General features: G+C 37.5%; 1 protein-coding gene across 1 annotated transcript; it reads left to right on the plus strand.

Annotated features, from left to right (window-relative positions):
- Positions 1–5462: 5462 nt before the first annotated feature.
- grin2ca (glutamate receptor, ionotropic, N-methyl D-aspartate 2Ca) lies at positions 5463–22529 on the plus strand. Its single transcript, XM_015048978.1, has 9 exons — positions 5463–5757; positions 10811–10979; positions 11875–12028; positions 12220–12345; positions 13571–13800; positions 18306–18466; positions 18563–18750; positions 19216–19448; positions 20274–22529. Exons 1-9 carry the CDS (start codon positions 5561–5563, stop codon positions 21888–21890), a joined length of 3075 nt encoding a protein of 1024 aa, XP_014904464.1. The 5' UTR covers positions 5463–5560; the 3' UTR covers positions 21891–22529.
- Positions 22530–22726: the final 197 nt, after the last annotated feature.

Consider the following 22726-nt stretch of genomic DNA (forward strand, 5'->3'; position numbering starts at 1 on the left):
AGCTAAATTATGGAAAATCAGTCCATATACTACATGTTTTTTTAGCCATTTCATTGCCGGCGTACAGACAGGATGAACATGCTCTCACAGTGCAGTTAGTGAGAGGTTGCGCAATCCCAGGTGAGGCTCAGCTCGCTGCTGCCTCACCGGCTTCGCTTCTCAGCATTTGAATGGGAAAATGCGAAAATCCAGCGATTTTGAAGAAAAAACTCATCAGAATTGGTTAAGCTAAGTAAAGAATAGGTACTTTATAGTACAAACCACAGGGTGAAAATAGCAATATAAATGGTTTTATTACTATTATTCCATGATGACAGGTGAGGCTCTGCCTTTAGCTGAGATGTTTGTTTCACACCAAGGATGTTGCATCATGTCAGCATGTTTTCTCTGCAGCTATTTTAAATTAAATATTTTGCGTTTGATGTGGTTCTTCTGGGTTTGAATTTTGCAGCTTAAGATTTGTACAAGGCCTAAACTATAAATATTGTCTATGCCAATGAATCAAACACAATTTTTTTAATATACTTGCACTTGTAAGAATGAAGTTCTATAATTACTCATATTCAGAACAGATCTTGGTTTAATTATAGATAGATATGTCATAGAATTCTCTATTTCATATGAAAGGGAAATTTAAAATAAGGTTTATAATTTGCTTTCTGGAACTGCTTACTAACAAAGAACAAAGAATAAAAGTGATGATTGAGCACAGTAGCCTTTCTTGTGCATTTATCACAATAGAATAAATAAATAGAATAAATAAATATATAGAAAAAATAGAATCTCTAGAATTGATTGGAAATGTGACAAAAATACACAATATAAGGGCACATCCTTTTTCCCAGCACTAAGGACTAAGATATTATTATCATAATTAATTTTATTAATATTGATATTCATAAACATCCACACCCTACCAAAAGAATTAAAAGTGAGTTTGTGCTGAGATGACCGATAGTTCTCATTAACTCTTCATGTATGAGGGATTTTATGTTTTTTATTTGTGTTTATCTTTTTGTTATTCTTTAGCTTTAGTCAGACAACAAGTGCACAACTCCAAGAGGTTAAATATTACCCAGTAGGACAGTGCCAAGTTCAGTTTTAAGGAGGACCTAAAAATGGAGGTGAGGAGAGCATTCAGCAGAAAGCCAAATGCAAGAAATACCATTTAAAGACACAAAGGGCTGCTGACAAGATACAGTAACAGTGACATGGACATGGCATGAAAACAATGTTCGAGGGAGAATGAAGGCAAGCCTGAATGAAACAAACCAGGAAATCAAGTGGAACAAAGCAGCAAAAAGAAAATCATGGACTGTGAAATCAAAATTTAGACAGAACCAGGAATTCATGGACTGGAATCCACCTCAATAAGGAGATCAATTTCTGCTTACTCCAAGAAAGCTCTCTGTGTTACTGTGGTTTAATCCACAAAAACTTTCACTATAAAAATTGGGTCTTTTTACAGTGAATTAAGAACATAAACAGCCTCCTATTCTTAGAACATTGATGGTCTTAATAATGGTTTCCTGGAGAATCGTATAAATGTGGTGGGTTTTTTATCCATGCCTACTTACTGCTACAGTCTTTGGACGGCATTGAGAATCCACTTAACTTTTGCACCAAGGTCATACTGGTTAATAGTCACAGAGGCACAATATCGAGATAGATCCTGGTTGATGCCAATGGTTTTACTAGAGTACATTTAGGTCTGTTTACTTGTACTTTTACTAAAGTACATTGTTTGAGTACTTTCTCCATCACAGGTTGATGCATTGGTAAGATATCCATGGCGTGGGCTCCACACAGACCGACTGGTAATGAAGGATCTTAAAGTGGAGTGGCCACACAGGCCTCATCTCAAGGATTAAATCTTATCAGAATCAGAGGTCTTTTTCTGTTGCAACTTAGAAACAATTTGAGTTTTAATTTCGGACTTGAGTGGTCATTCTCTGGCATATACTGGAACCCACACTGGAAAAGGGATCCCAACTGGTTGTGCTCAGACGGCTTCTAAGAGACCAAAAGAAGTTAAAATTGTCCCAGCAAGGTCTGAGCTCCACATGCAGTAACTTTTTTTGATACTGGGTGTGGCAAAAGAATCACAATTTCATGATCACATATTTTTTTACTTAAAAAGGCATTTTAGTGGTCAGACCACACCCTTAGAGATAACATATAAAAAGCAGGAAGAGCAGAGTGAAGGGCACATTCGTCTGCAGATCAAAGACACTGACAGGAGAAAATGTCATACCTGAGGGGGTTTGTTGCTTTCATCCTTGGTGCCGTTTTCCTTATTGCCAAATCCAGTGAGTAATATTTTGCTAAATACTATCATTCTCTTGTTCATAATTTTTTCCCNCAAAAAGCCAATTTATTTTACGGAAGAATAATAATTTACAGCACAGTTTCAATAGGCTCTCGCAGCGCTTAGCTGCTCGGGCCTAATTAAATTCAACCATTTCTGTGACAGTTTGGCTTATTGTTAAAACCAAGTCATTAATCCTGAGTAAAATGTTGCAAGATTACAATGCATAGTAAAATACTGGAGAAATGTCTGTGTTTCAATTGTTCTACAGTTGTTGGGGGGGAAAAAACATGATTCTTTAACAGTTTCTTTCCAATATTCTTTCCAAAAGGAAGATCGCGTCTTTCCAAATATTGGAAAGAAAGTATTCTTTCCAATATTTGTACACCTGACAAAAATTCACTACTAAGTGATCATGAAAAATTAAACCAAATTTTAATTATTCCCTTAAAAACATATAAGAAGCAGAATGGAGTGGAGAAGCTTTCAAATTAAATATTTTAGTTGATCACGCTTCCCCGCCGCAGAGAGAACTACAAATAAAACAGTTTGTGTTTTGTTTGGCATTCAAAAGATATAAAGTAACTGAACCATAAAGTTCTGGGAAGGACATGAACCTGTTTCATATGAATGTGAGATTTAAACCCAAGTTGCAGCTTCATTGATTCTCCTCTCATTATTTCCACCATGCTGACCTTTACATAAACCTTTCAAGCCAGAAAAAGAAAATCTCACTCTCGAACAGAACAATATTTTGCTCATTTCACTAAATTCCAGCCAACATGTGGAAGGCAATCTATTTTCTTTGCTTAACTTTCTGTTGCCTTGGGCTTATTTTCACTGCAAGCTGAAAATCAATTCCACCTTTGAATTGCCTTTTTTATCCAGTTTTCTCAACACACTGCCATGCAGCCAGATCATAATATAATATTCATACTAAGGATGCAAGTTATTAATTAATGAATTAATCTAAAGCAATTAGTTGATAACTGCCATTTTCTTAAAAATGAGTATTCTGAGTACATTTCAAAACAGAACCACATAACGTGCATTTTGCATTCCACACCCGTTTGGACCATTTCACTTTTCTGTTCTGGGATGCTTCCACCATGATTATTTCTTTTACAACATTGGTGCCCAAAGTCAGTCCTTGAGGGTCAGCATTCTGCATCTTTTAGTCCTCACCCTGGTTTAACGCACCTGGATAAAATTATGTCTCAAGAGAAGGCCTAAGAAGAACATTGACATGCTGAGAAGGTTGTTACTATCACCAGGGAGAGAACTAGAACATGCAGGATGCCGGCCCTTGAGGGCCTAAAGTTGTTTTACAACTATCAACTCAAGGATAAGCAGCGTCGCACTCTATAGGATGGTGGCCATATTATAACACTGAAAGAAGGTCCATTTAAACGGGCATTAAATCAATCAAATTAAACTAATTTTGATTTAATAAATCATCCTGTGATAATTAAGAATTAGTCAATTATTTGTTTACATCTCTAGTTCATTCATATCTTGTTTCAGTCCAGGTCTTGCCGCACAACAAATACAAAAAATCAGACATTATTCGGCTCACCTTTCATCTAATAAATCTGTGTTAATGCAATGAATCAGTAGCAGTTTCTGTTACCTGGCAGGTTTCCACAATAAACCATTCAGGTGATCAAAAGGTCAAAGTGACTTGTGAAGACTGATGAGGGAGATGAAAAGAAAGAAAACAAAATGGAGTAGAAAGGCAGCAGAGAGAAAGGAGAATTAGTCCTGACCAAACCGTTATCTAGCGACTGGATATACAACAAGGCAATAAGAAGCTGCTGCCATTCTGTTGTTTATCTGTAATGAACACAGACACGGAAATTATTGTCTCTTTGCTGAAAATGAATTTTTGAAAAGTGGGGAAAAAAGATAAACTTTTCATGTACTTATCTCTTTCAACTTATATAGCCACTATAGGCTTTGTTTACAATTTTGTTCACCACTCGGGTCACGTTATATTTCAATACATGTTTTGTTTTTTAGAAATAATCTACACTAATTTTTGCTGTTCACTGTATGAAGTTGAGGATATTTTACTAAATGAAGTCTGAGAATCAAATGGGAGCCGTTTTTTCACCCCAGAGTATTTCAGTAATTTAAAATTTAGATTTCTTCAACAAAATATCCATAAATGGAGTAACAGTCAAACAGTAAGAATGGTCGATATGACTGGCAGCAGAGAAGAATAACTGAAGTCCAAGGAGAAATGAGATATTTGCACTTCTCCCCCATGTTCCATTTTTTCACCCTTTTCATTTCATTGTGACAAGCCAAACTCGCTGCAGTGTAGAAACATGATTGCTTTTTTCCTGCACAAACAGAGATTATGCTGAAAGAAAAACAATTTTATCTGTGGTAAGTTACTGATATTTAGAGAAGCAGTCTTTTAATGTGAAATAGCAGAACCAGTTCACATTTACATTGATTATCGCAAATGTATAGGTGAAATTTAGGTTTAGTGTTTAAAATGCTTTATAGAAAAGAAGAAGCTACAATGATGTCATATTGCTCTGATATAAACAAACAGTGAAAAGTAGTTAATGCTCTCTAAAAAACATCCTAAACAGCTGCTCTTTGTTTTATGGCTAATTATTCCCACGGTTCTTTCTACTCCAATAACTGGGAACATGCAGCATGAAAGAAACAGAACGTGTGACAATCTACATATGAAACAGGTCAAGTTCCTCAACTGACTACTTTTACACTTGATTGTTTATAACTAACTGCATATCCAGTTGCTTAGATTAAAATAATGTGTAGAAATCAGAATGACATATATTTCTTAAGTAATTTCAACAGTGGCAAAGCAAAGGCTTCTGAGTGAATCTGGTTGATTAAACATCAACGTCCAATTAAAGTCCTCTCACTGTTAATTTAGAAGAGGCTGTAGTTTCATTTGGATGTTTAATTATACTGTTTGCAAACTCTGATCTAAAATCAAAACCCTTTAAAACCTCAGCTCACAGCTAAGGATGAACACTGTAGAGCATTAAGTAGTTTCATTAGTTTGATACATGGTTTATTTCTCTATGTTTCTCTTCAATACATAAGCATTCAAATCTGTTAATCTGAGCATCCTTCCACAAGTTATTGGCATCTTTGACCTTTTTCTGGAACAGCTGAGTACTATGAGTGCCATCTGTTTGGTGCAGTGTTTCACTGCCTCCTGCTGATTCACCCTTCTTGTCTTCACTCCTTCAGGTGGGGACGTATGAGATGGGAATCCTGCAGATGAGATACCCGGTGTGGCCGCGGTTTGGCTCCTATCTACAGCCGGTGTCAGATTACAGACACCTGACTGTGGCTACACTGGAGGAGCGGCCCTTTGTTATTGTGGAGGCAGTGGACCCTGTGACTGGTACTTGTGTTAGCAACACTGTACCCTGCCGACGACAGTCCAACAAGACAGAGGCGTAAGTTCACTGATAAAAACAACTTTACAAATTTTACATTACTTTTTTATTATTTAAGACAAGCATGGATTTTTCCCAAATATTAGTCACCATTGCTTTATAGTGTTTAACATTGAGGTAAAAACTGATTTTAAATATAATAAAATACTTTGTGCGTCTTGATGAATCTTAAATATTATTTTTAGGCCACAAGAATGTACAAATGAACGAATGAATTTCAGCATACAACTGAATGGAACAATTAGAAACCAAACAAATTACAAAGAGGAAGCCACCAGGGTTGCACTTTCTGGCCAATCACCGGTCGTTAAAAAGCCTGACCAGCTGATTCCGATTTTGGCAGATCAATTTTTGTAACTATGTTTGCAACAGTGGGATGACTGTTTTTAGCAATCTGTGACGGCAGAGCAAACGGGGACAGTGGCTTATTTTCAGAGCTTTGCAGAAGTAGATAAGATTGGTGGATAAGATTGGTTTCTCATACACGTATTGGTCGATAAACAATCTCACAAGAATCAGAAACGATTTATAATTGCACCCCTAAAAGCCTCCTATTTTTACAGTGGAATTGGACACTTTTGCAGTAGATCACCTGAGCCTTAAAACTGCATACTGTGTAGCTGTTGCACATTATTTGAACTGATACTTAAGCTTGCCACAATTAATCAATCACATAAAAATTAAAATGAGCTTGACAATTTCCATTCTTATGACAATTTGTTTATAGAGACTTTATAATTAATTTTATTTATGGTTTTGGTTGTGTGTAGTTTTAGATATTTAAATTATCTCACAGTTCCAGTATGAAATGCTATGTAGAAAACTGCATTATTATTGTATTATCAATACATTACTTGAAAGTGGTCTTATTACTGGTTATTGCACTAATTTCTGGGACAATTTGTTGTCTTGCAGAATTTTTCATTGCACCTACTGATAAAACCTAAAGAGCTTCTGCAAGCACTCTGTTGCACTGGTATTTCTCTGTTGGCAGACTGAGTCAATCATTCAATCATCCTGAGTAAAAAACAACATCTGATCACTGTAGAGTCCCTCAAACACCCTTATGTGATAGCAGAGCCATCTTAATTGATTTTGCATCTAACTTGAGTGTGCCATTAGCCATGAGATTAAAAGCCTCTTCCCCTGCCATTAGCACATGCATGGCTTCTTATGACTCAATGAGGTGAGATTCTCATTAGGCTGCTTGGCCAGAGTGCAATATCCCAGGGATCACCCTGTGACCCAATCAGGAAAATATATGTGGTGCATGGTGGGGTATCAATTAGATGGGACGATTAGGCCATGTCATCAATCCTGAAAACCTAAAGACTGATATTGGTGTTCATTAGCAGGGGAGAGAAGCACTGGCCATTATCCATTACTGACAATGGTGTTAACGAGGTGAAGGGAGCAGAAGATGAATATCGCGCCCCTTCAGTGTTATGAAGAACTGTGGTGCTTTATCACTCATGCTGACTGAATCTTCCAGCCACTACTGGAAAAAATCCGTGTCAGACAAAGGAACCTTTTCATTAGGTTGCATTTTCTTTCTTTTTAAAGAAGCAGTCAATAAAAGATCAATAATCCAGCCAGCTTCCAACAAATCAAGAATAGCTTCTACACATTTAAGTATGCACAGCAGCAACAATATGATTTCACAGCAATTAGTAAAAGTAAAATAAAAAAAAAGCAGCTTAACCACCATACCTGTCGAAACAGCTTTACTGGACTGCATGTTATGAGCTAATCAGCAGCTCTGATGGGATCCAGGCCATAAACCATGAACCAACAGAGGATATCCTGAATCACTTGAAAATCTCAGTAGAAAGCCAAAGCCCATGTTACAAAGTGCACCTGTTTATATAATTTGATGCTTATCACTTTATCTGATTCTTGGTTTGAAGATTACTTCTTTTGTTAAGGCAGTTGAAGTTCACAACAGTTTTTCATCCAGAGTTGAATCATAAATCAAAGCGAGTGATTTAAACAGCTTTTCTTCACTTCAAAACTGTAAGTCTGGATGCTGATCAATGCTTCATGGCAGTGATCCTAGTCATTCCTCAAGCATCAATGTCCAGAGTAAAACAAACACAAATACTATTACTACAACCCAGTTCTCTGGTGCTGCCTAAACATTTAATATTAAAATATTCTTGCACATGTAAAAATACCTATAACTTGTAAAACTGGAAGGAAAACGTCCTATGTTTAAAAATGACATTATTCAGTGTAAGGCAGAAACATCTAATGCATTTATAATAAGACAGACAAGCAGCAGCCAAAACAAACGGGTTACTGGTGAAGAACTTTATCAGCATAGAGGTTTGATCCACCTGTGGACCTAATTTACAGATTAAAACCTGGCACACTCAAACACTTGAAAATGCGAAACCGTGAAAGACAGATAATATAAAATCTTGATATGAAATCCTGTCAAACTGTATGATGAAAATACCAGCAGAATCTGAGATATGACTATGAGTGTTGCTGTGCTTATTATGGGTTAGATGCTGAAAAGAGAGAGAGGACTTGGAGGAAAAAAGAGACAGAGGTAACAGAAATTATGACTGGGAAAAAAAGAAAACAATCAGATTTCTGTCACAACAGCAGCTACAGAAAGAGCAGTTCCTAGAAAACAGACACAGCTTGATATTGATGTTGGTCATCTTTGGTTGGGAAAACTCTAAATTGCGCATGTGACTCTGAACAACCTCAACCCATGGGCTTATTTAAGATTAAGACCAGAGATTTTCTTTCAGGACAAAAGATTTTGCCTAAGACTGCCAACAATCGACTCTGAACAAAAGTGCTTTTGTAAATAATGATTTAAAGCTCTTGAAGAGAAAATAGCATGTCATTTCCAAGGGTTGTACAGATTTACAGAGAAGACCCAAATGTGTCATATCTGTCGCAGATTAAGATCATTTTCAAACAACAGAGAAGCTAATTTTTATTGGAAATATTAAGAGAATTTACTTAACAAATAGTATCGTAGAAAAAAAATACTTCTGTTTTTAGTTACATTTGAAAAAAATACCTTATCAAAAATTATTCTTAATCAGTTCTATTGGTTTCTAAAATAAAATCTAATGTTTCGCAGAACTAGTAATCTGTTCGTACATCTCCCTTGGTAGCTTTGAGCATGATTAGGCCAGTCACAATAACAAATTTAACTGGACGATAAATTGTCCCAAAAGCTATAGCAATAAATTATAATATTTAGATCTAAAGACACAGACAAAGCACATACAAATTAGATGTTTAAATTGTCTCATAGTTTGTCTCGTAGTTTTCCAAGAAACACTGTGGGCTTTGACTAGGCTACAGCAGATTTCACCAAATTCAGCTCGTAAAGTAAAAAAAAAAAAAAAAGTTCTTCAGAAGGACCATAATAAATAACACTTTTCCCTCACAGCACTCTGGGGATGATTCATTCAGAGGTAATGTCCTGCTGAAGGATGACATTGAGCTGAGGAGATAATTACACATTAACAGTGTTCAATAGGAATTAAATCATAAGTTGATTTAATTAAAGATGTAACTGAGAGCAACGGTTGATGAGCAATAGGATCAGCACCAGAAATCTTCTCTAAGCAGCTTCAAATATTGAAAGCTTTTTAAAATAATGTTTGATAATTGCTTTCACTCTAAGTTCTGTCAGGAGATTTAATCCGGCTTTCCCCATAACTTTAAAAACACACATTAGTTTACTGATTACTTTAAATATTCCTTTAAGTGTACATGTGCTGTTGTTTGTCACTCTGCGCTAGACAGAGAAGGCCCAAAGATGACACTTCCTACGGAAAGCTCGGAAAATGACAGCACACAAAAGTTCAAAACGAAAAGCATAAAATCATTTATAACAATAGCTACATGAGTAACACTTCGCAGTTAAAGGCTCAGATCAAATTATAAAAAATTAATCAGAGTTACAAACAGGTTTAAAAGACGCTAAGAACTTTGGTTTTCTTAAGACACCACAGAGACATATTTAGGCTCAGACGTGTGCAGTTAGGCTCGAACAGTTAATTTACTGCTAATGACTAAGTTAGAGGCGAGTCGTGAACCCTGGCAGCTGGTGAGGCAGCGTGTTGGGAGCTCTGTGTTTACATATGGTCTGCTGTGGCAGGCTGATTTCCTCTGAAGGATTCATTTGTTTCTGGTTATTCTTTGCTGCCTCGCCTCCTGGCCTATCATATGTGAGTCCAGGGGCCATTAGACTGAGGGTCTGGGGGAGGTTAGGGGTGATGTGTCATTAGAGCTCTCTGCCTTCAATACATGGCTTACTAGGTACCTAACACACCACACCGTGCATCATAAGCAGGAGGCTCTCCTTCTGGGTTGTCTCCTATAAAGTCCACTTTAGCTCAAACTAAAATGTTTTCAGTTCTGAGAAACCAGTCTCTTATTTCTGAACATCTCTTGGAAGAAACAGGAGTTTCTTTTCTTGGATAAGAAAATATGACACACAGTTTGCTTTAAATGTGATAGAAACTACAATAAAACTTGAGGTGAACAACGCCTTTATGTCCATCACTGCAAAAACACAAAATCTTACCAAGTATTTTGGTCCAATTTCTAGTTCAAATATCTTCGTACACTTGAAAAAAGACAAAACTAACTTATAAGTAACTTTACAGCAGTAAAGTTACGCTGGTAGATTATTTCACTTATATCAATACATTTTCCATGTTATACGCGAAATAATCTGCCAGAGAAACTAGTACTTTTTCATCAATATTAAAGAGTATTTACTTGATACAAGCTCCCATATCTTGCTGCAAAGTTACTTATAAGTTAGTTTTGTCTTATTTGAAGTGTACGAAGATATTTGCAGCAGAAACTAGACCAAAATGGTAAGATTTAGTGTTTTCGCAGTGACATCACCCAACCAGTATATTTATATTACAAAGAAAATGCTGCATCAGCAATAAGAGCTTAAGAGTCTTTTATACAAAATGTGTAAAACCTATGCTAAAAGTCTCCGTTTTGAAACCATAAACTATTAGATACTGTACGAGAGAACAAAATACTGTCTTTTGCTTTTCAGTATTGTGGGTCACACTGAGCCATACACCAAGCTGTGCTGTAAAGGTTTCTGCATTGACATTCTGAAGAAACTCTCACGCACCATCAAGTTCTCCTACGACCTTTACCTGGTCACCAACGGCAAGCACGGCAAGCTGGTCAGAGGCATCTGGAACGGGATGATCGGAGAGGTAGGAATGACAAAGACCTTATATATTCTACTTAAATGAGTTGGGTTCCTTATCAAATGTGTTTTTATAACTGCTAAGTTACAAAACAACACGTTTATTAAAAAGAGTTACAAAGCATGTTCGGGTGCGGCAACTAAAATCTGAATGTAAAACGATCTTAATGCATCTAGATTTATTGATGAAAAGTATTTCTGTTGCAAATCCTGCCAAGCTGCACAATATATTGATTAACAATCGTCATGACAATATCAATTTTTAGTAACAATAAAGACGTTAGTGACCAAAATACTAAAGGTCACATAGAGTAGTGCAGACACTGTGATGATGAAAGAGAAGGAAAGTAGTGAGGAAATTGAGATCAACTGAAATCAACTGCAACTAGAAAGAAAGAAACACTGTGGTGGGAAGCTCTTCTTTACAAAGTTTACATCAAATCTAAAGGAATCAGTGACTTTTTGAAGATATCTAGAGACATAATCTGCGCTTAGGGTATTGATGAAGATACTAATGTCTCAAAACGTTAAGTTACTCAGATGACTTTTTTTTGTTAAATTTTAATTGTGTTATTGCATGATTTGGCAACTACACTGAATTGAACATTTAAAATAAATTAAATAGCTTATAACTTTAGTGCTGCTGGGCTAAAGAAGTTAAGGTTTTTTTCTGCAAAATTGAAGTAAATTAGTATTTTTTAATAATTAATTGTTGTAGTACTGATTATATCAAGGTATTTATTATTTTGACAACCCTAGTGCTAATTGCTGAAAACTTGACAGCAGTTTAAAACAATGTGGCAATTTATAATGAAGGTCAGCAGTGAATGTCTGATGCTTTGCCATCTGCCTACTTCACACAAAAACAAAATCTAATGATAAGGTTTTATTTTTGTCAACAGGTGTTCTACAAACGAGCGGACATGGCTATCGGCTCACTGACCATAAACGAAGAGCGTTCAGAGATCATTGATTTTTCTGTGCCATTTGTTGAGACGGGAATAAGTGTGATGGTGGCTAGAAGTAACGGGACTGTCTCTCCATCAGCTTTTTTAGGTAAAAAACCAACTCGGAGAACATGCTACCAACTAAGACTGCATCAGAAGTGGTTCAGTATAATTTTTTTAGAGCCATATCCTACCTATTTTACTATTGTTCATTAAAAAGGCCATTATTGTTGTTTAGTAAACAATTAAAAAGGCCATTATGAGTACTTTCCTGCCTAATTAAGCTGTGTGTCTCTTCAGAACCATACAGTCCAGCAGTCTGGGTCATGATGTTCGTCATGTGTCTGACAGTTGTGGCCATCACAGTGTTCGTCTTTGAATACTGCAGTCCAGTTGGGTACAACCGCAGCTTGGTCAGTGCCAAAGGTAAATCTCATGTTGCCCAAACATCTACATTCCTTCAGGTAGTTTATGCATAAAAAGAGAACCGCTGTTGGGAATACAGTCACAAATCTGGTTTGTTAGAATAGAAGCAAACGACAGGTAGAGTGGAACGAAAAAGACTGCAAATAACTTCAGACAAAACTACGAGTAGTGTGGTATTTTTCAGACCTAATCAAAAAGCCTCATTGCCCCACAATACACCTTTATCAGTGTTTTCTTTTCGTAATGTTGACCAAAGAAACAGAAGTAGTTAAAACCTTGCATGCAGACATAGACATAGGTTGTCTAATAAGGGTTTTACAACTTTTCCTGTAATTCAACACTACTAAAAGCATCATTTTAAAATAATGTCAGAGCTGAAACTACAGAAAGCTGTAATTCTGTACTCCTTACACTGGATTCTGAAAAGGTATCAAAGGTTGAAGAGAAAATGTAGCATGAAAGCCTATTTACAGTGTTCACACATTGGATCAATTCTTGTTGAATCAAGATACTGCAGTTTCATTTCATCGCCTTGTGGTCCCCTAATACCCAGTAATGGATGAAAGAGCAAAGAGTCACGGGTTGCCAACTAATCTCTATAGGACAAGTCTTTACTTTCATCCAATATTTTATGTTACACATCAGCTATGGCCTTAAGAAATGTTAGTGCAGATGATATCTGCTGTGTAGATTTTATATTTCAAGTGCATTATCTCTATCATGCACTATTATTGACTAAATCAATGAAGAAGGACCTATTTTAAAAAAAAAAATTAAAACTTAACAGATAGATTAAAAATAAAACTAACTTCTGTGGTACAACTTAAAAGAATTGCATTTTATGTTGGAGAAAATGGACAATTGTCTCCAATAAGAGAATAAGAGTAAATAAGAGCAAATAAATAAGAGAAAATATTGAGTTAATCACTGTTTCAGTCACGTCTACTTTATCCTAGTTATAAAAATGTTGAACATAGAGTTTGCTAACCCCAGTATTTAAATGTACTGTTTACTTCATAGTTTCAGATTTTTATCCTCAACAGCTTAAGAGAGACAAAGGCTCCCACAGCTACCATTTGGAAATATGAACCAGAAATGATCTATAACAAAAATGAACAAAACAACCAAAACAAAATAAAATCTTTTCTAATTTCAGAATTCGATTTGGAAAACAACCCACTAAAACTGACTCTTTACTTTTTTTTTTGTTTTGTTTTGTTTTTAGATCCCGGAGGGCCCACATTCACTATTGGAAAATCAGTTTGGCTACTGTGGGGAATCGTCTTCAACAATTCGGTTCCTATTGAGAATCCAAAGGGCACCACCAGTAAGATCATGGTTCTGGTCTGGGCTTTCTTTGCTGTCATCTTCCTGGCTTCGTACACAGCCAATCTGGCTGCCTTTATGATCCAGGAGCAATACATCGACACCGTTTCTGGACTGAGTGACAAAAAGGTACAGACCTTTGTCTTAGACGTTGTTTTGTCGTTGATGTGCAACCTAAAGACAAGGATGTCTATTTTGGCTGAGTAATACACTGGCTGTAAACACATAAATGCTGCAAACTCCAAAACACACAATAATGTGATAGGCAAAATGCAGCGTGTTTTGCTGTTGTTTGTGCGTTTGCACCTGTTGGCCACCATACTGTAAACTACGTCTGCTGCAGTTATAAATTGTGGATAATCTAAAAGTGGTAATGCAAACAGGAAAAACATAAATTACATTATCTTTTAGAGCAGGATGTTAATGGAAACGAGAAGATATATCCGAGTGAATTTTCCGGGTAGACTGTGATTGTAATTTCCTGGTATTATTATCCATACTTGTGTTGCCCTGGGGACGCATTACATAGAGGTATTGATGAGGAAATCTGTGCTAAACCATCAGCACAAAAAGTGATTTGTAGTCTCTGTGCTTTCAGACAACTGAGGAGATTAAAGAGGCATTTGAGGAAAAAGACCAAGCTGTCCAGTGCTCATTACAATTCTAGGAAAGTCACTAGCAATTCTCTTTTCATTATTCACCAATTCAGCAATGCAGTGCAAGAAACAAAGCTCTTTTGACAGGGACTTCATAGATTATTCTACTTCTTTCTGTATGTGGCAACGCCGTAGGAATGTAGAACTGAACTGCTGCTTGACCAGCTGCGCTAAGCTCCTTAGGGCAGGAGTATGGAAATAAGGTACAACACAAAGACAGATAAAGTGACCTTGTTTTAAAGGAATGGCTAGTCAATAATGAAGTGTGGGAATAACTTCTCCACTTACAAGAACTGTCATGATAAGAGAGTGACTGACAACCACATTTGTCAAGCAACATGACAAAAATACCTCCATCCAAGCAAATTAATCTCCAAAAGCTACCTGCAATTTATCTTAACTCTTGTATTTAGAAAAGGATAAATCTTTAAATTTTTATTGCACTGAAAGCTTCACAGAGAAATCAGCAGAAATTGGACTTTCAAGAGTCCTGAAATGACTGATTTGTAGCTTTTATTTTGTTTTGGTTTTTGTCTTATTATAAAAGTGCTAATTATTTAACATATGGACTCTGAAAGCATTTGCATAAGGTTAATGAAAAAGTCAAATCCTGTATTCCCCCTTGTCCTACTTTCAATCTATGATAATTAAAAGCATAAAGTACTGCCAAAGGGAAAATGATGAAATAAGTTCTTCTTTAGAGAAGACAACAGAAGGATGAAGGAAGTCTAGATCCCCCTGGACAGCATCCTGGACTTTAAGTTCCTTTCTATAATACCTATGTTAGCTGTGTCCATTAACACAACACAAAGCCTCCAGGACAACGATATGAACAGTTGAGCAGTGGGGGAAAGATAACAGATGCCACTATATATCCAGTCTATGAATAGGTACCGGCAGCGACGCTCTTTCCACTCAGGAATGGGAGAGAACGCATGCTGATCACAGAAAATGCCCTAGCTTCCCACCATCAAAAGTCCTTTTCAGAATATTTTTTTTCCAAAAGCAACACTGCTGCTGTTCATTGATTTTCCTTTCCAATGATACCAGTTTTATGTATGTTGAAGCAAATACAACACTTTAAATTTCCCAGTAATTTTCAGAAAATTTTTGAAAAGCCGCATTATTTAAGCTAATTCGAACGCCCCTCCTGAAAGGCGCTGAAACATTGTCCAAGAAAATCGGTTCGGGCGTCACGAACACATGACCAAATGAGCCAACAGTGATATCATATTAATCCTTAAACTATTGGCTTTCTATACATACCCGGTTTGTCAAGGGTTATTTTTTTAGTTTTTTTATAAATCATAAAAGTATCAAAACTTCGTCAAATAGCGAACAAATTATAAAAAATAAACCCGACAAAATGGGTATCAAAATAAATATCAATTTGTTAGCTTTAAAATAATACTGGAACCACACTTGCAGAATCAATGTGCGTGACGCCCCACGCATATCAACACACGAACGGACCTCCCCCGAGGCGCCCCTTCCAGCTTTCGCTCTTTCTGTAAGCTAAATGTGGCTACGTGGTGAAGCTAGCTAAAAACGAATAACCGGAGTTTTAAGCCTCCGGTAGTTCTAAGAGCGGATCGAGTGAACCCCTCCTGAGCTTTTTACCGTGTGCACGGTCTAGCGGGGATGCTGTTTAAACAAATTTTTTGTGATTTTGCAAACTGAAAAGCGGACGGACCGTCCGGCTGGCTGATCATGACATCTACCGCGCTATGCCGAGCTCCACAGCGATCTAACGCGACCTGCCGGAGCCCCGCACAAAGACTGCGGGAGGAGTTAAATCTAAAGTTAAATCTAGTCGAAACTTTTACAAAAGAGGAAAAACTAAGCAAACATGGTCCCTTCACCTCCTCACCTGAACGTGGGGTTATTCATCGTCCTCCTCCTTCCCCTCCTCCTCTTCCACAGGTATGCTTTGCTTCCCTGTCCTTATTATTTAATAATAATAAAAAAGCGGATTAGATCCGCTGTTTTTATGGGTCACGGGAATTATGCATGATGACCTGTATTTGTGTGGTTTAGGTTTGTGCTGATTTTGTACGATTTGTGCAATTGCACAAATGGCACATGAAGCGCGTTAGCAGACGTCCTCAGTGGCGGTTTCTGATATGGGAGCCATGGGCAACTGCCCAGGGCATCATTATGTGGGTGGTGGCATGATGAAGTGACTGTATCTATACTAAAATGATATATTCTAGACACTTTTTATGAAAAACTGTACTTTCTTTGTCACTTTTTCAGATGGTCGGTAGTAGCGAATTTTCCATAAAGAAAGAAATCTAAAGAAACAATTTCCATTTTCTGCCAACAATATAGAAAAAACTACTAAAGATAGCCATAAATAAATGTTTTTATATGATGCAGCAGCCTAATTGACATCTAGGAAGGAAGTTTCAATGAAATGCATACAAAAATAAACATTTTGGTGCAAGTTAAAAATTCTCAAAATTTTGATTTTTTTAAAAACAAACAATCCCTATTTCCTACCAGCAATATCAAGGAAACTATTAAATATGGCCAAAAATGGATGCCTTTATGTTATTCAGCAGCTTAATTTATCTGTAGTACAGAAGTTTTATTGAAATCTGATGAAAAATATAAGTTTGGGGAGTGCTCAAAAAATACTTAATTTTGTCAACTTTTGAAACTTTTTTCCGTCGGTCAAATTAGCTTTGGAAGCAGTTTTGCGGCCTAATAAATCTTTGTTGAACAGTCCCAGACCCCTACAAAAAATTGAGCCTGTTAAGACCACATAGCAGGATGGGCTTGGTTTCAACATATATTTTTTAATATGGTATCACAAACATGCCATCTCTGCTGTCAGGGGAAATATTGAAATTTGTTTTATTTTTCAAAATGGCATTTTTTAAAGAACCTTCATTTTAAAAATAAGCTATTTGTACTGTACATATTCATGTTTTTCAATATGATTTATATATATTTAAAGAATGTCATTACAAATAAGTGTCAAATTGATTTATTTAAGTAATCAGCTTTCAAAACCCCATGCTTTTCTACTCAAAGGTGGGTTTGTGGCAAGGTACACCTACCCCCCAAAATCGCAAAAACCGTTAGAAATAAAAATGCATTCATAGTACAAAAAATATAAAGAAAAAAAATTGATTGCCAGTACCTACTATGAAGGACTGATCCTACCAAAACTGACAATGAATTAATGAGGAAGTAAATGCATAAATAAAAGAGGGAAGAAACTAAGTAGATAAAATGAACAAATAAAGTTAAAATAAATTAATACATGAGGAAATAAAATATGCAAAAATATATTTTTCAATATCACTGTAAAATATATATTTTGGAATAAATATATTATGCAATTATTCATTTCCACATTTGCTATTGCATTTATTTAAAATTTTCCTTTTGCCTCTCAATTCTATTGTAATGAGGTGGGTGTTTCTACCACTAAATGTGGAAATAAATAATTAAAACATACATTTGATTTACGCCATAGTTATTTAATTCCAATTGTTTATAGTTATATTGTTTATAAAAGCCTATCTAAGAAAAAGTGAGACAGATTAGCTCAGGCTAAAAGCATCAATATGCAGAAATGTGGCTGATGTTTATTCAGTCTGATATTGTGTGCCTGTCCCTATCGAATACACTTAATACATTATTAATTCCTCATTTAGTTACATATTTACAGTTTTACTTACTGCTTTATTTCCTACTTTATTAATTCATTTCCAGCTTTGGCAGGATCAGTCCTCCATAACTCTGTGTGTGCTCTCTGTTTACGCCCTGCTTTTTGTAGCACTTCTTCATGGCTAAACAGAGTAAAATGTAATCAAATCAAAGATGGGTAAAACTATTTTATGACCTACACAGTATGTCAAACTATATATATAGAACAATAAGCAAACGACTAAAACTTCTGCTTAGCTACATAAGCACAAGAATCATGTTTGTTAATATAAAATATTGTTCCACATCCATCAACAGTTTCAAAAGCCACAGGAGCAGTATCCTCCGTTCCGCTTTGGTACAGTCCCAAATGGCAGCACAGAGCGCAACATAAGGAGTAACTACCCCGAGATGCACTCCCACATGGTCAAATACAACCAAAAAGGAGTAGAGGATGCTCTCAACAGCCTTAAAACAGGGTAGGTTTCTGCCAAGAGAGACATGAACACACAATGTGGAAATGGAAGAAGAGCCAAACAACTAAATTATTTGTGTAATCTGTTTTACAACGTTAGGAAACTGGATGCCTTTATCTATGATGCTGCTGTGCTGAATTACATGGCTGGCAAAGACGAAGGATGCAAACTGGTCACCATTGGCAGCGGGAAAGTGTTTGCTACTACTGGTTATGGAATTGCTCTGCAGAAGGATTCACGCTGGAAGCGCCCCATCGACCTTGCCCTGCTGCAGTTCCTGGCTGATGGTATTTGTTGTGCTTTCATAAATTAGAACTACTACCCAAAAACATCAATATTATGATGCAGTTACATTCAACATGCTCACAGAGAGCTAACAGTAACAATGTGCTATCTGCACATTGTTGCTAATAGCAACTATATAAAGAAAATTTGAATAAAACTAAATCAGAAGTTGATTTATTCTGCTATTCACCTTTAGTTGAATTTATAAAACTGAAAGAGAAATTATAACGTGTAATGCATAATACATAAATGACAAACAGAGGCCACTAGTATGGCTGATATTTTACTTCTCACATCAGTCTGTCTTCTGAAGAAACTCTCCTTAACATGCAGCTTTACAGTAAAATGTTCTGTTTCACAGTAAAAATACTCAGCTTCACAAATTAACTAATTGAGGAAATGCTCTTACTCTGTATAAAAATACATTTCATGTAACCAAAATGTTTCTCTCTTGTTTTTTCACACAGGTGACACCCAAAAGTTGCAAACCGTCTGGCTCACAGGTATCTGTCGTAACGAAAAGAAAGAAGTCATGAGCAGTAAGCTGGACATCGACAACATGGCCGGAGTTTTTTACATGCTGCTTGTCGCCATGGGCCTAAGCCTACTGGTGTTTGCCTGGGAACATCTGCTCTACTGGAAACTTCGCCATTCAGTTCGCAAATCAGACCGACTGGACTTTCTCCTGGCTATCAGCAGAGTAAGTAATTATCACATAATAAAATAGACCAAGTTGTTTTAACATCATTTCTGGTTGTATTTTGATTTTTATATTTCTCCAATTCTTTCTTCTAATGGTACATTAAAGAGAAAATATGATCTTCAGGTTTCTTAAAAAAGAAACTGACTTTTTAGTGTTGATGTATTAAATGACTCAGTATTTGACATGCCAATCACCCACTGATTTGGTGAATTTCTGTTATAATTTCGTGCCTTCATACAGTGTTTAAATAGCAAGAGAGGTAACACTAACAGGTAGGAAGCTTTACCTAAAAGTACAACTTCAAACAAATCAAACAGGCATTAATAAAGCAAGTTATTCCATAATTATAATATTCCAAAGATGATGACAACCTCATAGTGGAAAGAGGATTTTATGGTTGTTTGCTGAAAAAAATGGTCATGATGCCTGAGAAACTGAATTTAAATTACCCCATTAAAAACCTTCATCTCTGTATCAACTGTGGTCAAAGGTGAGATTCTGCATTCCAGAGCAATACACAATTTGAAAGTAAAATAAAGCTAGTTGGGGCGAAATGGAGAAACTAATATACTAAGTGCATGATCAGCAACTAACTCAGGACTCATGTCCAATATCCTGCAGCATAAAAGCATCCTTTCAATCACAGAAACAGTCACATAAACAAGGATAAATATTCTTCTTCAACAAGCTTTCACCTTATTAACGTCTGATGTCCATAGGAGATTTTATTAATGGGGAAATAATCTGTGATTGTAATAAAACATAATCAACAGTTCAGTAGGCTGCAGGTTTATTTAATTTTACCTTTCCATCCATTTACAGGGCATCTACAGCTGCTTTAACGGAGTAGAGCAAACTGATCACAATGGGAGCCTGCAGAGTCCAGACGTCACCACCAACTACACTCAAGCCAACATGCTTAAGATGCTGAGGACAGCCAAGGACATGGTGTCCTCTGCCAGAGTTGAGAACTCTCTCGATAGCGCCACCAAAACAATAGAAAACTGGAGCAGACGTGGAGCCGACAATGTGCGAGCTGGCCTTCCTCCCAGAGTTACAACCACAGATGTGACCCACGGCCGGCTACCCTACATCTCCAGTATAACAGACAATCATTCCCCCTACCCTCAGAGGGCCATTACACCAACGTTCCCAGTTCATTACGGGGACACATCCACCCAGCCCCTTCTAGAGAAGCCCAGGGTGGTAACCCGACCCACTCCTCTTCGGTACACTCTGCCTACACGCAGCAGTCAGCATCTGTTGGAGAGAACTTTGCCCATTTCCAGCCTCAGCAGCCCACACATTGCCATGAGAGATCCAACTCCCTCTGGAACGTCCAATCCCCACCACAGCAGCAGGCTGTATGTGGAAAACCAGGGCCGGCACCCAGCATCCCCTTTTGTTTCCTACAGGGAGTTCCAGGTACCTGACATTTACGTGGAGCACAAGGGACCCCTCCACAGGAAGTTCAGCTACCCCCCAGACTGTGTAAGCCGGAGACGGAGGTCTTTCAGCTATCTGTTTAATAATCCAGAGCCAAGAGTGAGAGTCGACTACGATGAACCACGGTCTTGCTTTGCTGAGTTGAGAGCTAATCACCTCCTAAACAACCAGGTCCCTGATGGTATGGCAATGGCCTGCACTCCAGGACACTACCCCGGCAGCAGCACCAGCTGCAACTCCTGCATGAAGTCTTACCTGGAGCCAGAAATGGACGAAATCCCCCTCTTAGGAAAGGACAAGTTAAATCGACGAGCCTCATTTCTTAAAGCCACGTGGGGCAATGATAGAATCCGTCAGGTAGATGAAACAAAGCCTTCCACATCCACAGCTCCTTCCACCCGAACAGACATGCCTGATTTGTTTCCACAGGTGGTGGGGCCGAATCCAAAGCCTCACAGGCTGTATGGCAGTTTGGGGCACAACCTGTCCTGTTACCCACTGGCCGCTGAGCCAGCCTACTTAGACCCAGCCCATATGGGTTCTTACCCCTACAAGCAAAAGATAAAGTACGCTGACTCTACCCGGCTGCCCTCTTACAGGGAAGCTATCCTACAGAACGCCGCTGCACTGCGCCGCTCCTCCTCTACGGTGGTGCACAGACATTATTCCACCTACCTGAATTCGTACACAGATTTACCAGTGTATGTGGGGCCTCTCCCACAAGGACCGTCCCAGTTCTACAACAGCTCAAAGGACATGTGCCACTTGTTTCCATGTACCAGCCACTGCCCAGAAAACACAGCAATGCTCCCTAGAATGACGGACAGACCAGTGGCTTACCACAACATGTTTGGGCCTTATGATGGCACAAAGCGAGAGGACTTGGGTTCAGGGAGCCGAGATCGGAGGCAAGTCCTTGTGGCGCGAAGAGTCAACAGTCCTTATGTGCCAAAGCCCTGGGGCAGGGTCTCCAGTCTGGAGTCTGAGGTCTGAACCACTCTCCTTGTTAGGCCAACTGACTTGCGTCCCTCTGAGGAGGAATATGTCTGGAGGTTCTTCCTTGAGCTTTCAGTCAAAGCAAAAATGAAACCCTACACCTACAGTGTACTTGAGAGAGGTTCCTCTCAATTATCAGTGCAATAATATCTTGGGCAGCAAAAAGTAAAAATATAGCCTAAAAAGCTGGGACTTTGTAAGCCAGATATATTGAATTACTAAAAGAAATGGAAATATTGAAAAGTATTTAATGCATAAGAATTTAACCTGTGGATGGTTGTTTAAAAGGATTTAATTTATGTTACTAGATGAAATCTTTTGGGAGATGATATACTATAGTCTCTCAAATTCTCAGTCTGATTACAACTTGAGATATTTCTGTATTTTTCTTTCCGACATCATTTCAGTACCCATGTTTAAAGGCAAAGCATAAAGATAATTTTGTTATTCAAGAACTGATATGTCTTCCGTAAATTTTCTAAGTCTACAACACTGGGTGCACCAAGACTTTCAGATCATCAATGTAATGTTGCTGCACTTTTAAAGCAAGGGAAAAGCATATTAAGTATCATGTGTATTTCCATTGTTACCATACCCTTTAATAAACAAGGCAAGTAAAGAGCCATCTGGAATCTTCTTCACCTTCTTAAGCTGTTTGCTCTAATTTACAAGGATTATGCCTGTTTCAGCATACTTAACCAGGAGAACAAGAAATGCAGACAAAGGTCTTTACTAGAGATGTGCCGATCAGGTTTTTTCCTGCCGATTCCGATTCCAATCACCCATGAGGGCCGATCCCGGCCGATCACCGATACCGATCACATAATTATTAA

Source organism: Poecilia latipinna, unplaced genomic scaffold (genome assembly GCF_001443285.1).
Source record: "Poecilia latipinna isolate Pla-1442-1.1 unplaced genomic scaffold, P_latipinna-1.0 Scaffold917, whole genome shotgun sequence".
In the NCBI taxonomy this organism is placed as follows: Eukaryota; Metazoa; Chordata; class Actinopteri; order Cyprinodontiformes; family Poeciliidae; genus Poecilia; species Poecilia latipinna.

Coding starts and splice junctions, on each gene's coding strand:
- grin2ca (XM_015048978.1), top strand. CDS start 5,561: ATGGGAATCCTGCAGATGAGATACCCGGTGTGGCCGCGGTTTGGCTCC. Junction 13,801..18,305: donor CTGGACTGAGTGACAAAAAG/GTACAGACCTTT, acceptor ATCCATCAACAG/TTTCAAAAGCCACAGGAGCA. Junction 19,449..20,273: donor TTCTCCTGGCTATCAGCAGA/GTAAGTAATTAT, acceptor ATCCATTTACAG/GGCATCTACAGCTGCTTTAA.